We start from the raw sequence: 19195 nt of genomic DNA, 5'->3' as shown, positions 1-19195 counted from the left end.
TCAGTACCTAAACCGATTAGTACCGATTACCGATTTTTACGACCATGGTTAAAACCTACAATCAAAATTTTGAGACTACTCTGTGGGTGTAAATGGTAGAACCTGGTGTAAATATTAAGCCATTTCCATGAAAAAAAAAAAGGTACTCCCTGTCTTGTTTAATTTGAATGATCAAATTGATTAAATTTTGACTGTAAATAAAAATTTATTCTTTCATTATTTTGAAAAAATAAAAAATATATATTAAAGTACATTAAACATCCTTTCTAATAATATAATTTTTATAAATATTTTCAATAATCCACTATATGAAATTTTCAATCAAAATTTAGTCAATTTAACTGTAAAAAATCAAACAAAACAGATAAATTAAGACGAAAAAATAATAATTCTAATAAATTGCAATTAAGTCTAAAAAAAGTAACCCCCACTGAATCCCAAAACAATATTACATCAACCACGTCTAAACACACCAGTTTTGGTTGTGCAACCCGATCTGTATCTAGCTCCTGAACGATGCAATTCAATTATTTTAATTTTATCATAAATAACAGGTAAAGTAATAGTGATAGTCACGGACCAGATACAAAACCCAACCTCCCTTTTTCAAATTGTTTACATTTCTACTACCTCGTTTTTATACTTCTCTATAACGATAGAAACCCAATTTTCAAATGGGCAGAATGTAATACAATCACAACTATGTAAAACAATTTCACATTTGAAACAGATTGATGTGAAGGGGAGGTTCTGTTCCCCTTAAGTCTATACTTTGACACTGCTTTTCCTTCCCAAAAGAAAACGGGGGAGACATGTAGTGATAACCGTGTAGACGACCGCTCTTGATATTTTAAGTTCATATACAACTTTGGTGTTAGACTTGTAAAGGTTGAGATTAGTTCGCAAGCGTAAAGAATAATTCACATTGATCAATGCTATAAAATTACTTTCTTTTTTATGCCTGTTGGAACACCATAACATACTGGTGATGCTCCAATCAAAAATGGTAAAGTGCATGCTTCTCGAGCTTGACTCATAAAAGTTCCAAGCTTTGGTCTGTGTCTACAAGAAGGATTACACTTACCAACATCACAAGTTTCAGGTAAAAAATTTCTTGAACTCTTTTTCTTTTCCTTTCCTTTAGCTTCATGTATACTCAAAGATTTTAGTTCGTCTGTAATTGCATCACATTGAGCACAACTAGCTACTTCCGTCGATCTTTCTCTTAACCAAGCATCAAGCATGGCCTTACCAAAGCGATCGATATCTTTGTCAGTTACTTCCCATAAATTAGCAACAATAACAGGAGACCCAGCTAAAAGGTAGCACAATGGAGCTCCTTTTGGGCTGTAAGACCCACTCAATGATAAAGATCCACTACTGCATCCCATCAAGAGAGTAGCAGCACATGTTCTGAGCTTCTGAACTTCGTGATTGGGGATATATTGTGCTCCTGTATTACATTCAACTTCAATAAGTCTGTATTCTAGATTTTATATTGTTTTATTAGTGAAATAAACTGAGCAGCAAATAGTCAAAGATACAAGGCTTACCACTTCCATGACCGAAGTAGATAAAAAGTTCGTGGCTCTGCAAGGCAACAGTCAGTTCTTCGATTGTGGGTGTTATTCCAGTTTTCCCCTGAAGCCGTGAGCACCACATAATGGAAAGTAATATTAAATAATGCAGATCAACACGATGTTGCAATGTTCCATTTAAAAATAGATATAATAAATATAAACAACACATATTACTATAATAGTCCGTACTTTATAAGGTTGATCACACAGAAGAAACATAAAATATCTGGCACCACCAAATTACTGGTAGTGTTTCACAAGATTTCATGTAAAAGTTTTGAATATCTATTTCTCAAATATACAGTGTTCGAAAACACAATTACGGTGAACAGATGACACATTCAAAATTTGACAAAAAAGTAGCATCAGCATGTCAACAACAAAACTTTGTTGAAGGCACATTTTCAGAGGGTGCTATGCTATCACATGCACACCATTAAATAAAAGGTAAATAATACAAAATCTACACATTGAACCCTATATATATATAGTTGTACATGCGGTTCGACTTGGGTCAAGCTCCCAGTATTATGACCAAGTATTGAAATGAATATATAGGACTAAATTCTGGAAAGCCATAAAAATAGATAACTAGAAGAGATTTACCTCCAAATTTTGATCTTTAAACCACTTATCGAACTGAACTTCAGTACTAGGGAGGTCTCCACTGGGGTTTAACAAATAATAAGCATCTAGGGGATCTATCGATGGAAAGATTATGGAACCTGTTCCGAGTTTTTCGTGATCATGTCGATCAAGGGATGCAAAAATGCTGCAAACAGAAGGCATGCGGTAAACTTCCTGATTTCTTAAAATTGGTAAACTCTCCCAAGGAAGCATCTGTAAAAGACAACAATTAATTCAAATGCTTATAATGACAAATTATGTTACAAAAGAATCACATATTACTCACAAAAAGTATTGAAAAAAAAATTATTCAGGAAAGGACAAACTTGCAAATATCCTACTTCAGCATCTCTACCAAAGATAAAGTAAGACATACAGGCAATAAGCTAACCAAATTACATAAAGCACTGAAAGAAATTAAACTAAATCAGGGAAACCTCCATGAAACAACAAATGAAAAAAACTATACCTACCTGAATCTCATGATCCAGCACCAAGATGATCGGTTCTCTAGTTACACAAATGTCCTCAAGACCATGGATTGTTTCAAGAATAAGTTTCAACGCCATTGACATTTCATCAATATTACATTCCACACCATCGACGTGGCATCCCTTATTCAGAATTAACTCTGGAACACATCTTGTGCTTTCACAGGCATGTTGACCGCCCGCCAAGATAACTCTAAGAAGACTCTCATGTAGATCCACATTGCATTTCACTTTAAGATCCTCTGCCAGCTTGTTCGTTGCTAGTTTTAGGTGCTTGCAGTCTGACCAGTCACTACATAACAAGAATTTCCATGGTCCAAACCATTTTTCTTCTATATCCCTGGTGGATAAAAAAATACCCAACAGTAAATAAAATAAGAATATAAGGACCGCCACAAGAGGTTTAAGTAATGATGAAAACATTTTTCACAAGAAATGACAATTTTGAAAGAACATAAAACTGCATTGGAAGCATAGATTAAAGACCATCTAGATGCATTACACATATTGGTTTGGTTATACATATCATGACAACATTTACCTAAGAAAATATCTGAGGCGCTGATCTAGCTTTTTCCTTTGTGTCCACCACAGTGACCTTATCATTTTTGTATCTTCTAGGGGAAATGTTGACGAAGACAAGTAATTCTGTTCCAGTATCAATTTAAAAACTGGAGCTACATCATCAACTACAGTGGAGCCCCAAGGGCAACGCCATCTTTTGACACTATCCGTGTTTTCGTGGAGGAATCCCTGGCTGGAAGTTTCATCATCACCTAAAGCTTCTGATTAACAATTAACTAACAGTGTAAAGCAACTTCTACAATTCAGTGATTTGTTAAATTAATTAATAACATTCATTATCTGAGTATAAAACCAGATTTCGTTTGCATAGAGCCCAAAAAAGTAAATAAGATTACCTCCCAGAATCGAATCCGCTGGAAGAAGAAGGAAAACAGGTTGACTATCTGAATTCAAACGTGAAAGAAGTATCCATGCTTGAACAGAGGCATGGGAAGAAAATAATTCTCTTAGCAAACTGGCATAAGCAACTCCAAGCAAGCTAACGCAGATGATTGCAGCAGGGGGGAGGCTTTGATAGAAATTTGACACAAATTCTCTAAGAAGTAGATCTGGTGCATGTCTATTGCAAGGAAGAAGCAGAATCAGTAAGTATTAAAGTGTGAGCATAATGTGTTTCATAAAGTATAAATCAAACAAAACCTGAGTGAATTTTCTGTTTCTTGACCAAGTAAACTTAAGGTAGAAAGGCAACCCTGAAATACATGCAAACACTCTAATTAGTCGAGATGCCAATTACAAATTCTGTTACATTTGCCACAAAATTCGCATTGCCTGTCGAGGCAAAATTAGGCGCATGCATTCTCAATGAGGTCAGTGCCAAGTACACCATTACACTTTTCAGAATAATCAAAGTTTCTAATGTAATTCTAGCATATCTTAATCAGCCCTAAATGAATTGTCTTGAGCCTTTCATGTGGACAAAGATTCGTCAATTTGATATTTTTTTTATATTATCCTAGTGGCTTAATATAATCCATATTACATCAAAACAATTTGCTTTATTTGACATCCTAGGAACATATCAAAAAGGCAAAAGCACACAACATCAGTAGACGGGATTTAAGGAAACAAGGTAGGAAGAAAAATTCAAGGAAAAACCTCTACGGACCTAAGCACAAAAAGGAAACCAGTTAGTCAAAAATTATTTATGAAATATCACAAAATTCTAGTAACAGAAGATGATGAATGGGATAGAAACTGTTCTAAAGAGTTGCTCTAACATATTAAATTTCAAGCAGCTGAAAAAGAATTCCAATGTGCAGATATAGGAATAAGGTTTAAGGTGAACCTTAATTCCTGAAAAACTTTCGCCTTTCTGTTTCCTAGCCTTTTCTGAATACAACTGCTGATTGAAGTGGGTGCCAAGAGAAGCTTGATGAAAGTACGAACCCCACTGACTTGCAGTGACTGCGTCGGAATGAGATGAAGACAGAGACAATATTTCAACTGAGGAACATATATACAGAACAGCAAGCAACCTGGAAACCTGTATTTGGTGGTGCAATTTTATAAAAGAACACTTATTGCAACTTAACTGTATAATATATTATGTGTGACCACTAAGCATTTGCAAGATTTAACTAAAATAAGGAAGCAAATGTATCACTATGACAGACTTATTCTGTAATTATATCGATTTGTTGATTGCCCTATTACATTCAAAACAAGCTATGAAGACGAAAGGATAAAGGTATTCTATGACAATTAGCATCTTTAGAAAAAAGAAAATTGTCTTCGAGGATCCTTCTTTGCTCGAGCTCTAGGAAAAGACCGTACTAGGAACACAGTGTAAGTTCTAACCTTACGAAAAAGTACAGGAACCTCGCGGCAGATTAGAAATGCCAGCTTTAGCCAAGACATAACTCTTGCTATTGTAATTCCAGAAAAATCAGAACCAGCACTGAAACATTGAGAGAAACAAACTAAGGAGTAGCAAAAACAAGAAATGCATATTATAATTTTGTAAAGGACGAAATAAATTAGGGTATTAAAATTGCAAATGAACCAGCAGGTAATTACATTCCAACATGAGGTAAATCTCCGTTCCCCAAACACAAGCGAAGGATGCATGCATGTGCATGTGCGGTTTTATTTCACTGATGACCTATCAAATATAATTACATCCTAACAGTATAGATACACTAAGCTGAACTGCAACCTTATGCTATTGTTTTTTACTTTTTTGTCTCCTCATTGAGCATTTTGTTCTCGTGTGTGTAATCTTTCATTTGATACATCAGACATTCTGATAAACATGTGAAACACGCCACAATATGAATAAATAACGAAGTAGCAAATTAGCTATAATAAAAGGCTTTTGACCAATGGTTAGCTAATCAGATAAAACATGATATCAAACGACAAAGCACAGGTGCAAAACTATAAATCATCATCAATATATCAATATACTTCAAAATACCTATTAATATGCATATATCATTGTGAAGTACTATTATACCCTTTCTAGGTGAATACATAAAATAAATGTTGGTGCCTTTGAGCACTTAACACAAACAAAAATGATTCATAGATTGTGAGATAGTATAAGAAAATATTTCATAATATAGAGAGAAAAGTGATTATATGTTCATAGAACTTGAGCTTTTAAGGAAAGCTGATTCCAGATAATAATTACTTCACGTTTATTCCCTCAAACAAACCCGAAATCAGATATGAAGGCATAGAAGTGTAAAGATCAAGGAACGAGTCACTAAGAAAACGTCGGTCAGATAACATCGGCCCAACGCGCTGAAGGGCGCTAGTACGTGGGTCACCCTCTAGCCATCTTTTGATCTTCTTACATTAGGGAAATAGTTGCCCACATCAAGCCTAGTTTTGGGCTCGATTCTAGGAAGTCTTAAAGTGCAGCATTTTATTTGCATTATTTCTCGTAGAATACTAGAATAAGAAATGTCAAAAATGCATCTGCATGAATCATAATCAGATGCATTGGCAAACTAATGCAAATGTAAAGCTCGGAATACCTTGTACCCTTGCTACGATAATATTTTAGAATGAACCAGCAAAGGTTGTATAGAACTGTTGCACGTTCAACTGCCAGTACATCTCCAGGAATATCAGATCCAATTAAATCAAGCTTCAAACTGAAAGGAGCAGCATTGTAAGTTGGAGAGAACTGGTTCCTAGCGACTAGAACGGATATGCATTCGGAGAAAATTTCATGTCCTTTCTGTCGTTCATCCTGAATCACCAAGCATTTTCCTGCTCAAAAACAAGATTAAATTATATAATGGAACAAGTAGACATGGAAAGAAATATATAAATAAATATAGATATTTATATATATATATATGAATGTTATTTATTTGATGGAAGATTTAAAACAAGTACAAATTTCTTTAGTATGTATAGACAAACACAATGCTAATTCTAGCTAAATATATAGAAAACATCAATGCTATGTGGTTGACAGGTTCTGGACTATGAGGAGCAGTGTTCAAAAATTTTCTTCTTAATTCTATTGGACATAATATTTAGGAAATGCCAGTAACTTTATCTATTTATAAATATCAAGTACGAATTTTTAATGTGATATGTTGGAGAATGAAAGGAAAAGAGGAATTTAACTAAGATAATTTCTTCTACAAGTTCATAGTAGCAGTCAAAGTTACATGGATACTTTGTACAAAATTCCAAAATACTATACCTATACACAGGTAAGGGTGTCATAGATAACATAGGACATATCCAAAAAAATAAATATAATCCATCTTTTCAGCACTTCAAGAATAAATCCTATATACATGCATATCTATGCTATACGACAGGACTAAAGCTGAACTGGATTGCTAGCCAGGGGGCAACCTCAGGTATTTATCTGTGATGTGTTTCTCATTTAAATGCGTAGGGATTTTTCATAAATTAAAAATAAAACATTATGTGATTACAAAAGTGCCCTTATGTGATATTAACATGATGTTAATATCAATTTATATTTACTTATAAGTTAATATATATTTACTTATAAGTTAATATAAAGGGCCTATACTTGTACATATATATATAGGGGGCTACTCCAATAGAAACCAATTTAGAATAGAAACTAGAAACCAAATAATTTTTTTAAAATTAATTTGAAATATAACACATATGGTATGCAAATCGATCGTTGAGAGATGTAGAAAAATACAGTGAAATCGGATTTTTTAAAAAATTTATGGTTTGACGGGAAATATCAAATTAAAAACGGAGGGGAAAAGCTAAAATTGGGTGTGGGAGGGTGCAGGGTAGTTGGGTGGTGTGATTTAGGGAGACCATTAGATTAGGTAGATCTAATAGCTTAAATTAGTTCTAAGTTTTTATTTTAATTTTAATTTGTATTTGATCATTCCCATATATATATATATATATATACACACACACAACACACTCGGATACACACACACATATATATATATATGTGTATATATATATATATATATATATAGAGAGAGAGAGAGAGAGCAGGTTGCCTAGAAATTTGCATATTGTAACAAACATTCTTGCTACAAAGTAAAGAGGGTCGCCCATAAATTACAACATGGAGTTTTGCTTGACAGCTTCTCATCAGAATGAAATTAAACTTATAATTGATTAACACTCTTAAATAAAAACTCTTCTACCTGACAAAAAAAATAAAAAATAAGAATAAATAAAAACTCTTCTATTTTAGGTTAAAACTATACACTATAAGATGCAGTATCAACAACACGCTATAAAATGCAGTATCAACAACACGCTATAAAATGCAGTATCAACATACCTATGCTGGTGAGCACTCTAACCAAAAGCCGCCTGCGGACTAACTCCCATTTCATGTGAATATAATTGATCAAACACCTGGATTCTCTAACATCATGTGGCAGACAGTACCAACACTTGATTTCTTTACAAATAATAGAGTCATTGTTCCCAAAATTCGCAATTTTTGTGTTATTGTCAACAGCATCAGAGGAAGGAAATATAATCTTGTTTTCTGATGCAACCTCCTGATCACATTCAATATTCTTTCTACGAGACCTAGTCATCATACGATTTTGTTGCCGTGTCAAACATTTACCCTGTGGTAATATCTTGGCAACTTTCCTCGACTTACTAGTAATTCCTTGAACACCTTTAGTTTCTTCCATACTACAGCACTCGAAGGCTATCTTTGTTTCCGAGTAATCAGACTGTGATGAAGAGCTAGAACTGGTTCCACTAATTGTTGCTTCCTCGGGATTACTAACAGAATTCTTCCATTCTGAATTTTTCAGCTTCTTAAGTGCTACTCTATACCTTTTCTCTGCATATAATAACCTATTAACAGATAAGTCGTCTATATTAGAATCACAGCGGCTTCTAGACAAATCTCCAAGTTGCTGGTCAATTGTAACTTCCAAGACTAATTTACACTTGCAGCAGTAAAAGGGGCTCCGGCTGTCCAATTTTTCCAGCAAGTGCTGGGCCTTCTGTAGTTCCAATTCAGCCAAATCCCACATCTGTTCCTTGCAATATAGTTTTCCTGATAAAATGTTAAAACGGAAATAAAAATCAACTCTGAGAACATTATTTCTAGCCAACGACGAAAAGGCTGGCCTGCATAATAAACAAATCGAACAGTACCCCTCACCTAAAACAGAAGAGAATGAAATAATAAATATTGGCAAATCCTGAAAAATGGATATTTCTTTGCCCCACAGTAAAAGCGTTTTCGCATCTGATCCATTTCCAACAATTTCGTGGATGTATCCAACCTATGTTACATAGATAAACCCAACAAATTACTAATTAACCCACACAACTATTCAACAACTTCAGAAATGAGTTTGAAATGTCCAACCTGCAAAATGCTTTCAAGATAACATTGCAGTACATTCCACGGAGTAACAACATGGCTTTCAAAGTCTCGTGAAACACATTCAGAAAACCAAGCTGCCGTAGCTGCAGAAGAAAATATGACTAAATTCTTGAGACTGTAATAATGCTCTTGCATCGTTTGTCCGTTTTGCTGATCTATGTTGTACATAAATGTTTCTCGGAAAAGTTTACTGCGTATCTGGTATGCTTCTTTGGCATATGAAAGAGCCTATACAAACAATTAAAAGCCATTACAGATTAGCAACATTTGTCTTTATGAAAGGCAGCATCAAATATTTGTTCAGGACACAGCTGCTCCGTATAAGTATGTGTTTCTCAGACAGATATAATAAAATTTAATCAATAATAATTGTTGCAACGTTCAAAATGAGTTACCAGAACAAACAAGGACGTGAATAATAATTTATGACATCAATAATCTAAGTCTTTCTAGTTTTTTCACACAACTTTTAGTTCTATTTTCAACCCTTGACCATAACACTGTGAATCACTGTGATTAACTCACTATTGAATATAAACCAAGTAACTTAAACACATTTCAGTATTTCATGTATCTTACTATTCTACTAAACCCAACCTAGAGATACTCCTTTGGAAAGTCTGTCGGTACTATGGGCCTAATGGGCTTTAAATAGTACTCCCTCTGTCTCATTGAATTCTATATATTACTTTTTGGCACGCTTTTCAATGCTTCTTTAAAACATGACTCCTTAATATTTTTTTTAATTTATTTTTCTAAATAAAAATTTTATGTTTAAACTTTTATTCAAAAAAAAAACATTACCAAACTATACTTTATAGAAGCCTCGAAATGCGTGCAAACAGTACACGTATATAACCGAGTGGGACGGAGGTAGTATAGATTATTACAATAGTATTCGAAGCGGGATTATATACTCAAAGATATATACTTAAAAATCAACATTCAATAGACAGAACTGTGTTATATGTACCATATAATTACACTAAATATGTGCTCCTTCCATCCCACCCCAATTGTTAACATTTGGATTGGGAACAGAGATTAAGAAAGGTGAAGAAGTGTGCAGAGAAGTAAAGAAGTCGGGACTTACTAAAGTTAATTAAGAAAAATATGTGATTTTAGGAATGTAAAAAATCGATGAGACATCATAACAAAGAAAGTGTTTAGAACTGGATGGGACAGGAGTAATATTTATCAATATTTTATTAATAATTTTTTTGTTATTGTTATACAGGCCCCTTCCTTGCACGGGCTTTTGTGATGCTTGTACATATTAAAGAGTGAATATAGAATCAATGTGCAATGGAAGAATTTATACTCTTTTTTCCTTTATATTCCAAAGCTCCTATAGTCCTATGTTATTAAACAGTTAAAAGGTGGTCAATGATGTACCATCTTGGTGCTACTGCTACTACAATCAAGATATCACTCAAATATATGACATCTGCCTTTCTAACTATAACAAACCAGTGAGCGTATATTTACTTCAAAAGATAGAGCAGCCAGTCCAGGTGCTTAACATCTGCCACCAAGAACATATTTAAGCAACAAATTTAGAACTTGTCAATGTTGGACGGCAAGCAGGAAAAGAGAGATGGCCAATACTGAATATTTGATTTCAAATGTCATAGAGAGCTGCTCCTTAGTTCTATGGCAACGTGTTGCATACATTGACAAGCATGTACTGCTGTCATTAGCAACTTTCAGTACCGGCTACACCTGGTAGTTCTCACATGCAGAACAACAAATGTAGCATGTTATCATCTCATCACAGTATCGTCTCAAATTCATTAATTCATTTTGTTACCCTTAAATCTTAACCCTAATATTTGATAAGATTCCTTACGAACTGTCAATTCGAAAATCCAGTTCATTACAAATTAAAATGGTAGTGTAATATTTGACAAGATTCCTTACAAATTGTCATTCACAAATTCGTAAATTTATCGGGTTATTACAATGCACAGTGAGATGATAGATACCTCAATGAATTGCCCATTAGATATCAACCTCTCCCCCAAATCATAGTACATAAATGCAGCAACAGAAGCTGAACCACTGGGAAGAGGAACCTAAAAAAGTGTAGAAAATAAAATATAAATCATAAGTGTAACACATCTACTTCCACATGAACGCTCTAACAATGTTAAGAGAGCCTTACACTTGAAAGGAGATTAGACACGGCCTGCTTGATTCCACCGATGGTGATTTCTGATTGAGAACTTCCATGATGATGTGAACCCAGTGAGAAATCAGCAAACATATAAAAGAAGTTCTGCTTAAAACCAACTTCTAATGACTGTGATTCTTTTAGGCAACTCAGCCAGAATTCCATGGTGTTTGCGGCATCACAATAGTTTAACAAGGTCGTAATGAATGTTTCATTTACAGGTGAAGCACAAAGAGCATGGCCTAGCCTTCTGCATTCCCATAGTATAGCTAGAAGCTTCTTTATAGGCACACTCCTCCATTTGAATAATCTAATCATTATCTCATATATATTGGAATGAAATTTAATGTAGCCCTGGAATTGAAAAAAAAAAAGAAAAAGAAGATAGCACTTAAAATAAAAGCTAGAGTATGTAAGCAGTTGAGATTTGAGAACTCCATACTGAATTACTGATAACACTGTTAATGGGTATGCATCAAATTAAAGGCTGACCTTCAGTGATAACAAGTCATATACATGGTACAACAAGAACAGTAACTTCTCAAAAACCATATCTATCTGCCCAGACAGACGGGGGAAATCTATGTTCATCCACAGCTTAATTGCAGCATCTATGTCTTCTAAAGATCTGTGCCACGAGAATGAAGTATAGGTCATACAAAAAAAAGAAGGATCGTATACCTACAAACATTTCTTCATGTTATTTGAAGTTTAAAGGATCTAAAGCTTGTTAATTGCTAGGCAATCTATTAAGTAAATTAGAGACTAGCCTTTTCAGCAATAACACTTTTCTGTCAGGTTCAGCCTCTTGAGTACACAGTGCACGCAAGCAATAAGCATTCGCCAAGTAGAAGGAGCAAATACTGTCGCAATCAGCGTTACAATTTGTTTTACTCTGCTTCAATAAACGCAAAGATTATAGTGCATATCTTTCCTTAAAGAGTGGTATAATTAAAGAGATTATCTTTGATGTGGGTGTATGTCTGTGTGCACTTGTCATGTGTTTAAATTGACAACAAAAGCAACACTATTATCCTCACCATTACAGAAATAGATTCCGACAAACATTCTATACAGTCATCAAGTCTTTCAACTCCACATGCTCTTATCTCCCTTCCTTTTGCAATGAGAACTCGGGATCTCTGTATTGTGTTTGTAACATACACCTCTTTTAGAAGAATATCAGTAATATCCAACCGCATTCTGTGGCAAAATGTTGGGTTCAACGGATTCAATTCTTCATACAAAAGAAGTTCCTGAGAATAAGAGAGGAAGAGTTGCTACTAAGACACCATATAGTAATAATAAATGTAAAATACCTTGTTAGAGCAAGAAACTTAGGAGGATCAGACCTGCTCCAGTAAGATACCAAGCGCCCTTTTCGACATTTGGACGGAACATGACAGGAGAGAATATAATGTTTTAGCATTGTTCTCTCCATCACCAACTTTAGAAATTTTGCATTGTATCTGCAAACCCAGAAATAATCAGACAAAAAAATCAAAAATAAACTCAGGAAGAAACTTTCAAATGATACCTTTACCCACTGCTTTAGCAAAGTTGTAGGATTCGCTAGTCTGTCAAAAATGTTTTGAGCAGCAGCCCATTTTTCGAGACTGTAGGTAATGAGCTTATTCACTTTATTATAGTCGCTTCGATAAAGTACATCTAAAACAAATGCACTCCTTGTACACGCCTCAGCAAGAAGATCAACAATTGAATCCTCTGACAGATCGCCACAGAACTCAATCGATTTGTCTACAAACATCTTGCAATGGGTTAAAAGTCGCGTCCATGAAGCTCTATAACACAGCTTCAATGATAATAAAGCCTGGAAAATGGTGGAATACATTGATGAAATCCCCAATACATACACATAGTTAAGAGAACACGGCATTCGAACAGCTTAAGGTTATACATGCAATAAGGGTATCAAAAAGTATGTGCATAGAACAAAATGAAGGACGAATCAAAAATATGAATACATAATCTCCCAAGTCATATGATATGTTCCTTTCTAGTTAAAAAACCAGAGCAATACAACCTTTCACGTTCTATAGGGGTAGTAATATTGCTCATAATGATAAAGGTTCAACAATTAGTATAAAGTTCTTGTTTTTATCTCTAATCTCGTAAAATGAGCATAGTTAGAGACGGTTGATAAATTCTACTGTTGTATTGCTTGCTATCCACTATCTCTGACATTACAAAAATTATCATTTTGCTGGGAACCTTTCAGGAAATCGATCGGAAACCATCATTCCTATTAAATGACTAGCTTACTACTAAAACATTTTTCTAGAGCATTAGCTTCCCATCTTGGATGTGCTGCTTTCCCTAATCTATTTCAACAACTTTAGATTTTGGTTGCGTTAATCGCATAATTTTTCGGGAGCACAATAGATTCTGAAAAAAGGGTCAGCTCCAAACAATACCTCTTTCATTTCATTATTTTTGTAGAGAACAACACCAACATTATAAAGAGAAGCAAAAAGGAACTTCAGCCCATGGGACTGGATCCAATCAGATGAAATTGCATTCTTGATAAAAGTCGCACTCTCCTGCAATCAGAAAAAGATATTAAAGAAAACAACTACAGCAATCTTAACATACAATAGTATTTAACAAGACAACATTAGAAAAAAAAACTGTTGATCGTAGTAGATCTTTAATTTCAAATAAATACCGACCTTGATCCTTTGCTTTGTCCTAATTGAGAGGACAATAGTAGCCACAGCTGCACTAAGAGTTGTTTTATTGTTGTCATCATGTGCCCCTCTTTTCTTTTCTGACACCCTGCAATTTGAAATTAAGTGGGGAACCAACTCATTTTATGTACTGAATGAATTACTACGAAAAATAATTCAGACAAGTAAATCGTACTAATGTAGGACCAGACATAATGAGGCTGCAAGCAGACTTTATAAAAAAAAAGTAACAAGTTATAAACCCCTAGTAAATTTGAATTTCTACTCAACACGGACTAATATACATAAGAAACTTACCTCTCAAGGATACAATAAGCTGAAAATAATACTAAAAGAGATGTCAGTAGTCATCTATAATCACACTTCCAAAAAAGGCACAGCATAGCATTCTTATATTCTTTGTTTTATCTATTCTATCAATCAACATGCACGCTAACACTAAAAACATCTTACTACGGGTCTTCAAGAGAATAAGATAAATTAAAGCAAAAATGAAAAAACTAAACCGAAACCAAACAAGAGATGGAATCCCCGAAAAATATCATTTAGAGGAAGAAGTATAGCACATGAACACAAACCTTTGACAAAGAATAAAAATATCAAGATATTGATGGAGTGCATCTTGAATAAAATTCAGCCTTGCAGCAGATGTTGCATCTTCTATGTCTGAAAGTATAGTTTCCCTTTCAAAATTTACAAACTCAGCAAGAGGCTTGCACAAGAACTTCAGGGCACTAAAGTAGGAAATCAAATCTGTGTTTTCATGTTCCGTAAGTGAATGCATTTGATGCAAGCTGATTCTTTTAGTACTACTGTAGTGACTTTTCAGTGATTGAAAAAAAACGGTTAGATTCTGGAGTCTATGCTCATTATAAAGCAAAAATCCATATATAGATGAATTTTTGTCCGTTCTAGTGCTTGTGGATCCCTTTGCCATTGTTTGACCACAAAAGTTGCTTATAAACAACCCTGTAGCATATAGACTCGGCAGCAAATCGATTGGTGATGAAGAAGCCTACAATAAGAAAATAAATGTACTGTATGATAAAACAAAAACATACTTTTGGATAAACATTACAGCTGTATTCTATGTTCAAAGGGGAGACACGGAGCAAATTACATTAATTTAAGTATTTACATTGCAAAATGTTAATAAGAAGACTATTTGTCACAGATGGCATCTGTCAGATGCTGTACATAAAATGCATACATCAATAGATCATACAAGTAAATAACATGAGAGTGAAAGTAGCATACCAAACAAATGCCATCAGCTATATTCTGTAATTTCTCTGCAACAGTAGAATTTATATTTGAACTGGCATGTAGAGATTTGTTAGCGCAGTAACTGACGAGTTCCAGGAGTTCCATACTAGTAGTGTGGGTCCCAGCCTGATAAAAGCAACCGTGTCATAGGTAATCACCCTGCTTCATGATTTTGACAAAAGTATAACAAACAATAAAATAATAAAAATGAATAATTATTATAAAAGTGTAATCCCTAGTCCCTCAATCCATTTTTTGTGATCCCCTTGAAAACCCACGAATATTAAGCACAACAAAACTTATCTGTAGAATTCTTATGCCCAAATTAGGGACAATTCAAGGTTAACATCATTACCTTGCACGCACTGGCCGCAGAATCCAGCACACATGCTAAAATGGCAACTACAGAGGACTGGTTGTTTTGCTGTGAAAACAGGGAGTAACATATCCTGAGTGCAAACTGCAAATGAAACTGTTTAGTGACAAAATACAATGAACAACCTACGAGATATAAATTGTAAATAGAGAGAAAAAAGTTAACCTTCAGAAACTGATCCTTGGGTGATGACTTTTCAAGCTCACCAAAAGTTGCCAAGCAAAAAGTGTGCGCCAATTTATCATCAAAATTGTTTAGGTCGTCAACCAAAAGAGAAGCACATTTACTCATATATGACACGTGCACCCTATGCAATTTCTCATATGCATTTGCATCTAGAACCCTAGCAAATATATGAAGTATAACAGTAAGGTATCCAACTGACATATAGGTAGAATAAAAACAATTGGAGTGAAATTACTACAAACAAAGCACACTAATCACTTCCATAAATTAGGCAGTGTGCTTCCAAATTTTAAAAAACCCTTCCTTGAGACTCTGTTTTTATTTAAGCAAGTATAAAGGTGCAGGGATATGTAAACTCAACATATATAAATTTATGGGGTTTCTGGTGTTCCCACTGCATAGATAAAGATATTATTAATATGGGTTTGATGTTTATATATAGTCCCATGCTTCAGATTTGAACATAAGTAATTCTCGTCTTAGATGATAATATTTTGCCACTGTCTTCATGATTTCTAAGGCTTATTTTGGGTTTATAAAGTTGTCAAAAAATAATCGAACAAATACTACTTCAACCTAAATTCTAAGCTTTTTAAATTATATATACAATATTATACATACATGACTGAGATGCATGAACAAATACTTAATCCAAGGTGTAATCTCATTAATCATGACAAGAAGCCTCCGATAATCACTTTCAATTTTACTAAAGTTAGTTATCCAACTGACCTTAAGGTAGAACAAAAGACAATCAAAGTTACATTACTACAAACAAAGCATCAAGGCACTCTAATCACTTCCATTTTAGGCAGTGTAGTTCCGAATTATAAATAACCCTTCCTTGGGACTCTGTTTTCATCTAAGAAGCAAGAATAAGTGCAAGGATACGCAAATTCTACATATGAGGAAACATGGGGATTTAGGTTTCCCTCCGGCATACATAAATAAGTTCCAAATATGCACGAGATATTATATAAAATTCCAGGCTTCAGTTTTAATTCTAAAAACTTCTCATCTTAGACGCTGGCATTATGTCAAAGCATCAAGTTATTCATATTTCTTAGGGTTCCTATAGGGTTTTGAACAAGTTGTTAAAACATAATTGAAGAATTACTACTTCAACCAAGATGCTAAGCATTTCAAAATAAATAAAAACATACTACCGAGATGCATAAACAAATACCTAAACCAAGGCATAACCTCATTAATCATGACAAGAAGCCTCTGAAACTCACTTTCAACTTTACTTCGACTCATCGCCACACATTTCACAAGTGACACAACAATTTCCACAACCAACCACGCAAACTCATGATCCTCTCCATACTCTCCCTTTAAATCCGGAACATACTCATTCCTACTACCATCACCGCCAAGCTTCCAAAGCGACCGTAGCAACGAAACTCCTTCACTGTCCGCATCCCTATACCTCTCCCAAAACAAATAACAATGCACCAACCTAACTCTCTGTAAATGCACAGAATACGGCTTCCCTGACAACTGACTCGACAACGAGTCAAGGCAATTAAGACAGAGAATGTAACTATCAAACAATTTATCCGCAAATTTTAAATTAAGCTTCGGAGATTGGGAGAGCAGGCGTTTAGGGATTAACGAGAGAGCGCGGTTCAGGAAAGGCAGGAATTGTTTCGCGAGAGCACGAGTATTGTCAGTTAGGGTTTTAGTTGAATTTGGGGGTTTTTTAGTTAGAGTAGAGGTAAATGGGAGGAGATAATTGGAGATGAGAGTATGGATGTTTTCGAGATCAGGAGACGATTCGAGCTTCGAGAGTAGACTAGAAGCTTCCATTATCCTAACATTCAATTGACACAATTTCTGCAATATGTAGAATATCAATTCAAAGTCGCATTTCGAAAGCAATTAAGCAGAAAAGTACCAAAAATGAATAATTAGGGTTTAGAAATTGAATTAGGGGTTTGTTTACCTGGCGTAACTTGAGAGAGAGTGCACGATGATTTTGATTTCGAAGCCTTATAAAAAATGCATCGCCGGAGGGATTGTATACAAAGTGTGAGTCTGGAAGCGTAGACTATACGAGTAAGTAAAGTAGGTTTTGGTTTGGAGCCAATGTAGCCGATTTCAAATATTTTATGAAAATGTTTCGCGCTTTATACAAAACAAAACGTTGATGATTAAAATTTCTTTGGTTTTTAAAATTTATCCAAAACACTATAAAAAACAAAAGGAAAAATTAAAAGAAAAAACATGCTCATTTTATGCAGAGATTATGATAAACATAAGTTTTTCCTGGCAATTTGATAAAATGAATTTATTTATAATTATAATCAACTTAACTATTGAAATGGTTTATTGATTTTTGTAATACCCATGAAACTGTAGATATAACTATTTTGGGGATTATCAAGATTTATATATTTTGAAATTATATAATTGGATGAAAAATATAAATTGAGAGTTTAATTATTATTTTGAAAGAAAAAATAATAATTTTAGAAACAAGGAAATTACAAAATGTCAACATACAATTTTTTATATATTATCAAATAAAAACTTCTTAGGGAAACTTATATTTATTATTAATTACGAAACTTCTAAAAGTTTGTATTTGTAATTGAACAAGAAGCTTCTCAAGAAAACTAATTCTTATCAATAAGAATTAATTTTAGTTTTCCTCTCGGCAGTTTCAGTTTGGGCAGGTGAAATGTGCGGATTTGGAACTCATAACCATTCAAATCAAACTGAGCGGTTTTACATTTTATTTAACCATTATCATAATCATAACATTTACTTATATAACCAAACATCCCAAATTATAAGGGTTTGGGTTAGACGGTTTTCATTTAAACAAGTTCATTATATAATAATTTGGATCTTTTAACTTTAATATTTAACATCCAAGTGTACTTAACGTAACATGAATTCAACTACTTATAATTATCAATAATTCATGTAATATATGTATCCTCAAAATATATAATTAAAATATTTTAATATATTCGGATGGTTTAGATATAACGGGCGATATAAAAGACAAATTCAAACCAACCCGTTATTTTTCGGGTTTTGGAAAAACAAAACCATAACTGATCCAAACCGTTACAAAACCATAAAATTTCGGTTTGGGCGGTTTGAAACGGTTGGTTTAGACAGTTATGAAATTTTTTGCTCACCCCTAGTTTCAGTATAATACTGATTATGTTCAAAATTTTGAACATATATAATATATACCCTTCAAATATTAAACCTCCGACATAATATAATATGTGTGCTCATTCTCGTCATGTTTGACTGTATAATAACCCTACAATACTGAAAGAAAAATAGACTTTTGTAAGACATAAAACTTGTCAGCAATTTGGTCTAAACTCTTAGACATGCA

The 19195-nt window shown here is 34.0% G+C and overlaps 1 protein-coding gene across 4 annotated transcripts; it reads right to left on the bottom strand.

The window, feature by feature from the left end:
- Positions 1-933: 933 nt before the first annotated feature.
- Positions 934-17901, bottom strand: LOC141697956 (separase). Of its 4 annotated transcripts, none has more exons than XM_074502532.1 (28): positions 17780-17901; positions 17018-17670; positions 15811-15988; positions 15625-15729; positions 15261-15395; positions 14582-15018; positions 13986-14091; positions 13731-13856; positions 12833-13126; positions 12648-12764; positions 12336-12551; positions 12066-12190; positions 11788-11923; positions 11287-11649; positions 11108-11197; positions 9105-9350; positions 8895-9018; positions 8046-8786; positions 6268-6505; positions 5084-5183; positions 4572-4769; positions 3923-3975; positions 3619-3842; positions 3240-3483; positions 2681-3038; positions 2187-2420; positions 1554-1641; positions 934-1453 (listed from the first exon to the last, which is right to left on the bottom strand). In XM_074502532.1, exons 2-28 carry the CDS (start codon positions 17641-17643, stop codon positions 936-938), a joined length of 6420 nt encoding a protein of 2139 aa, XP_074358633.1. In that variant the 5' UTR covers positions 17644-17670; positions 17780-17901; the 3' UTR covers positions 934-935. The 4 variants fall into 4 exon arrangements, with proteins under 4 accessions (XP_074358633.1, XP_074358634.1, XP_074358635.1 ...); XM_074502533.1 differs by having other exon boundaries at positions 3240-3480; XM_074502534.1 differs by having other exon boundaries at positions 3240-3474.
- Between the last annotated feature and the right edge of the window lie 1294 nt (positions 17902-19195).

Source organism: Apium graveolens, chromosome 11 (assembly GCF_009905375.1).
Source record: "Apium graveolens cultivar Ventura chromosome 11, ASM990537v1, whole genome shotgun sequence".
NCBI lineage: Eukaryota > Viridiplantae > Streptophyta > Magnoliopsida > Apiales > Apiaceae > Apium > Apium graveolens.
The sequence above is the reverse complement of the archived record's forward strand: the minus strand, read 5'-3'. Positions and strand labels throughout refer to the sequence as shown.

Coding starts and splice junctions, on each gene's coding strand:
- LOC141697956 (XM_074502532.1), bottom strand. CDS start 17,643: ATGGAAGCTTCTAGTCTACTCTCGAAGCTCGAATCGTCTCCTGATCTC. Junction 13,857..13,985: donor GGACAAAGCAAAGGATCAAG/GTCGGTATTTAT, acceptor TTCTGATTGCAG/GAGAGTGCGACTTTTATCAA. Junction 3,484..3,618: donor AGCGGATTCGATTCTGGGAG/GTAATCTTATTT, acceptor ATTGTTAATCAG/AAGCTTTAGGTGATGATGAA.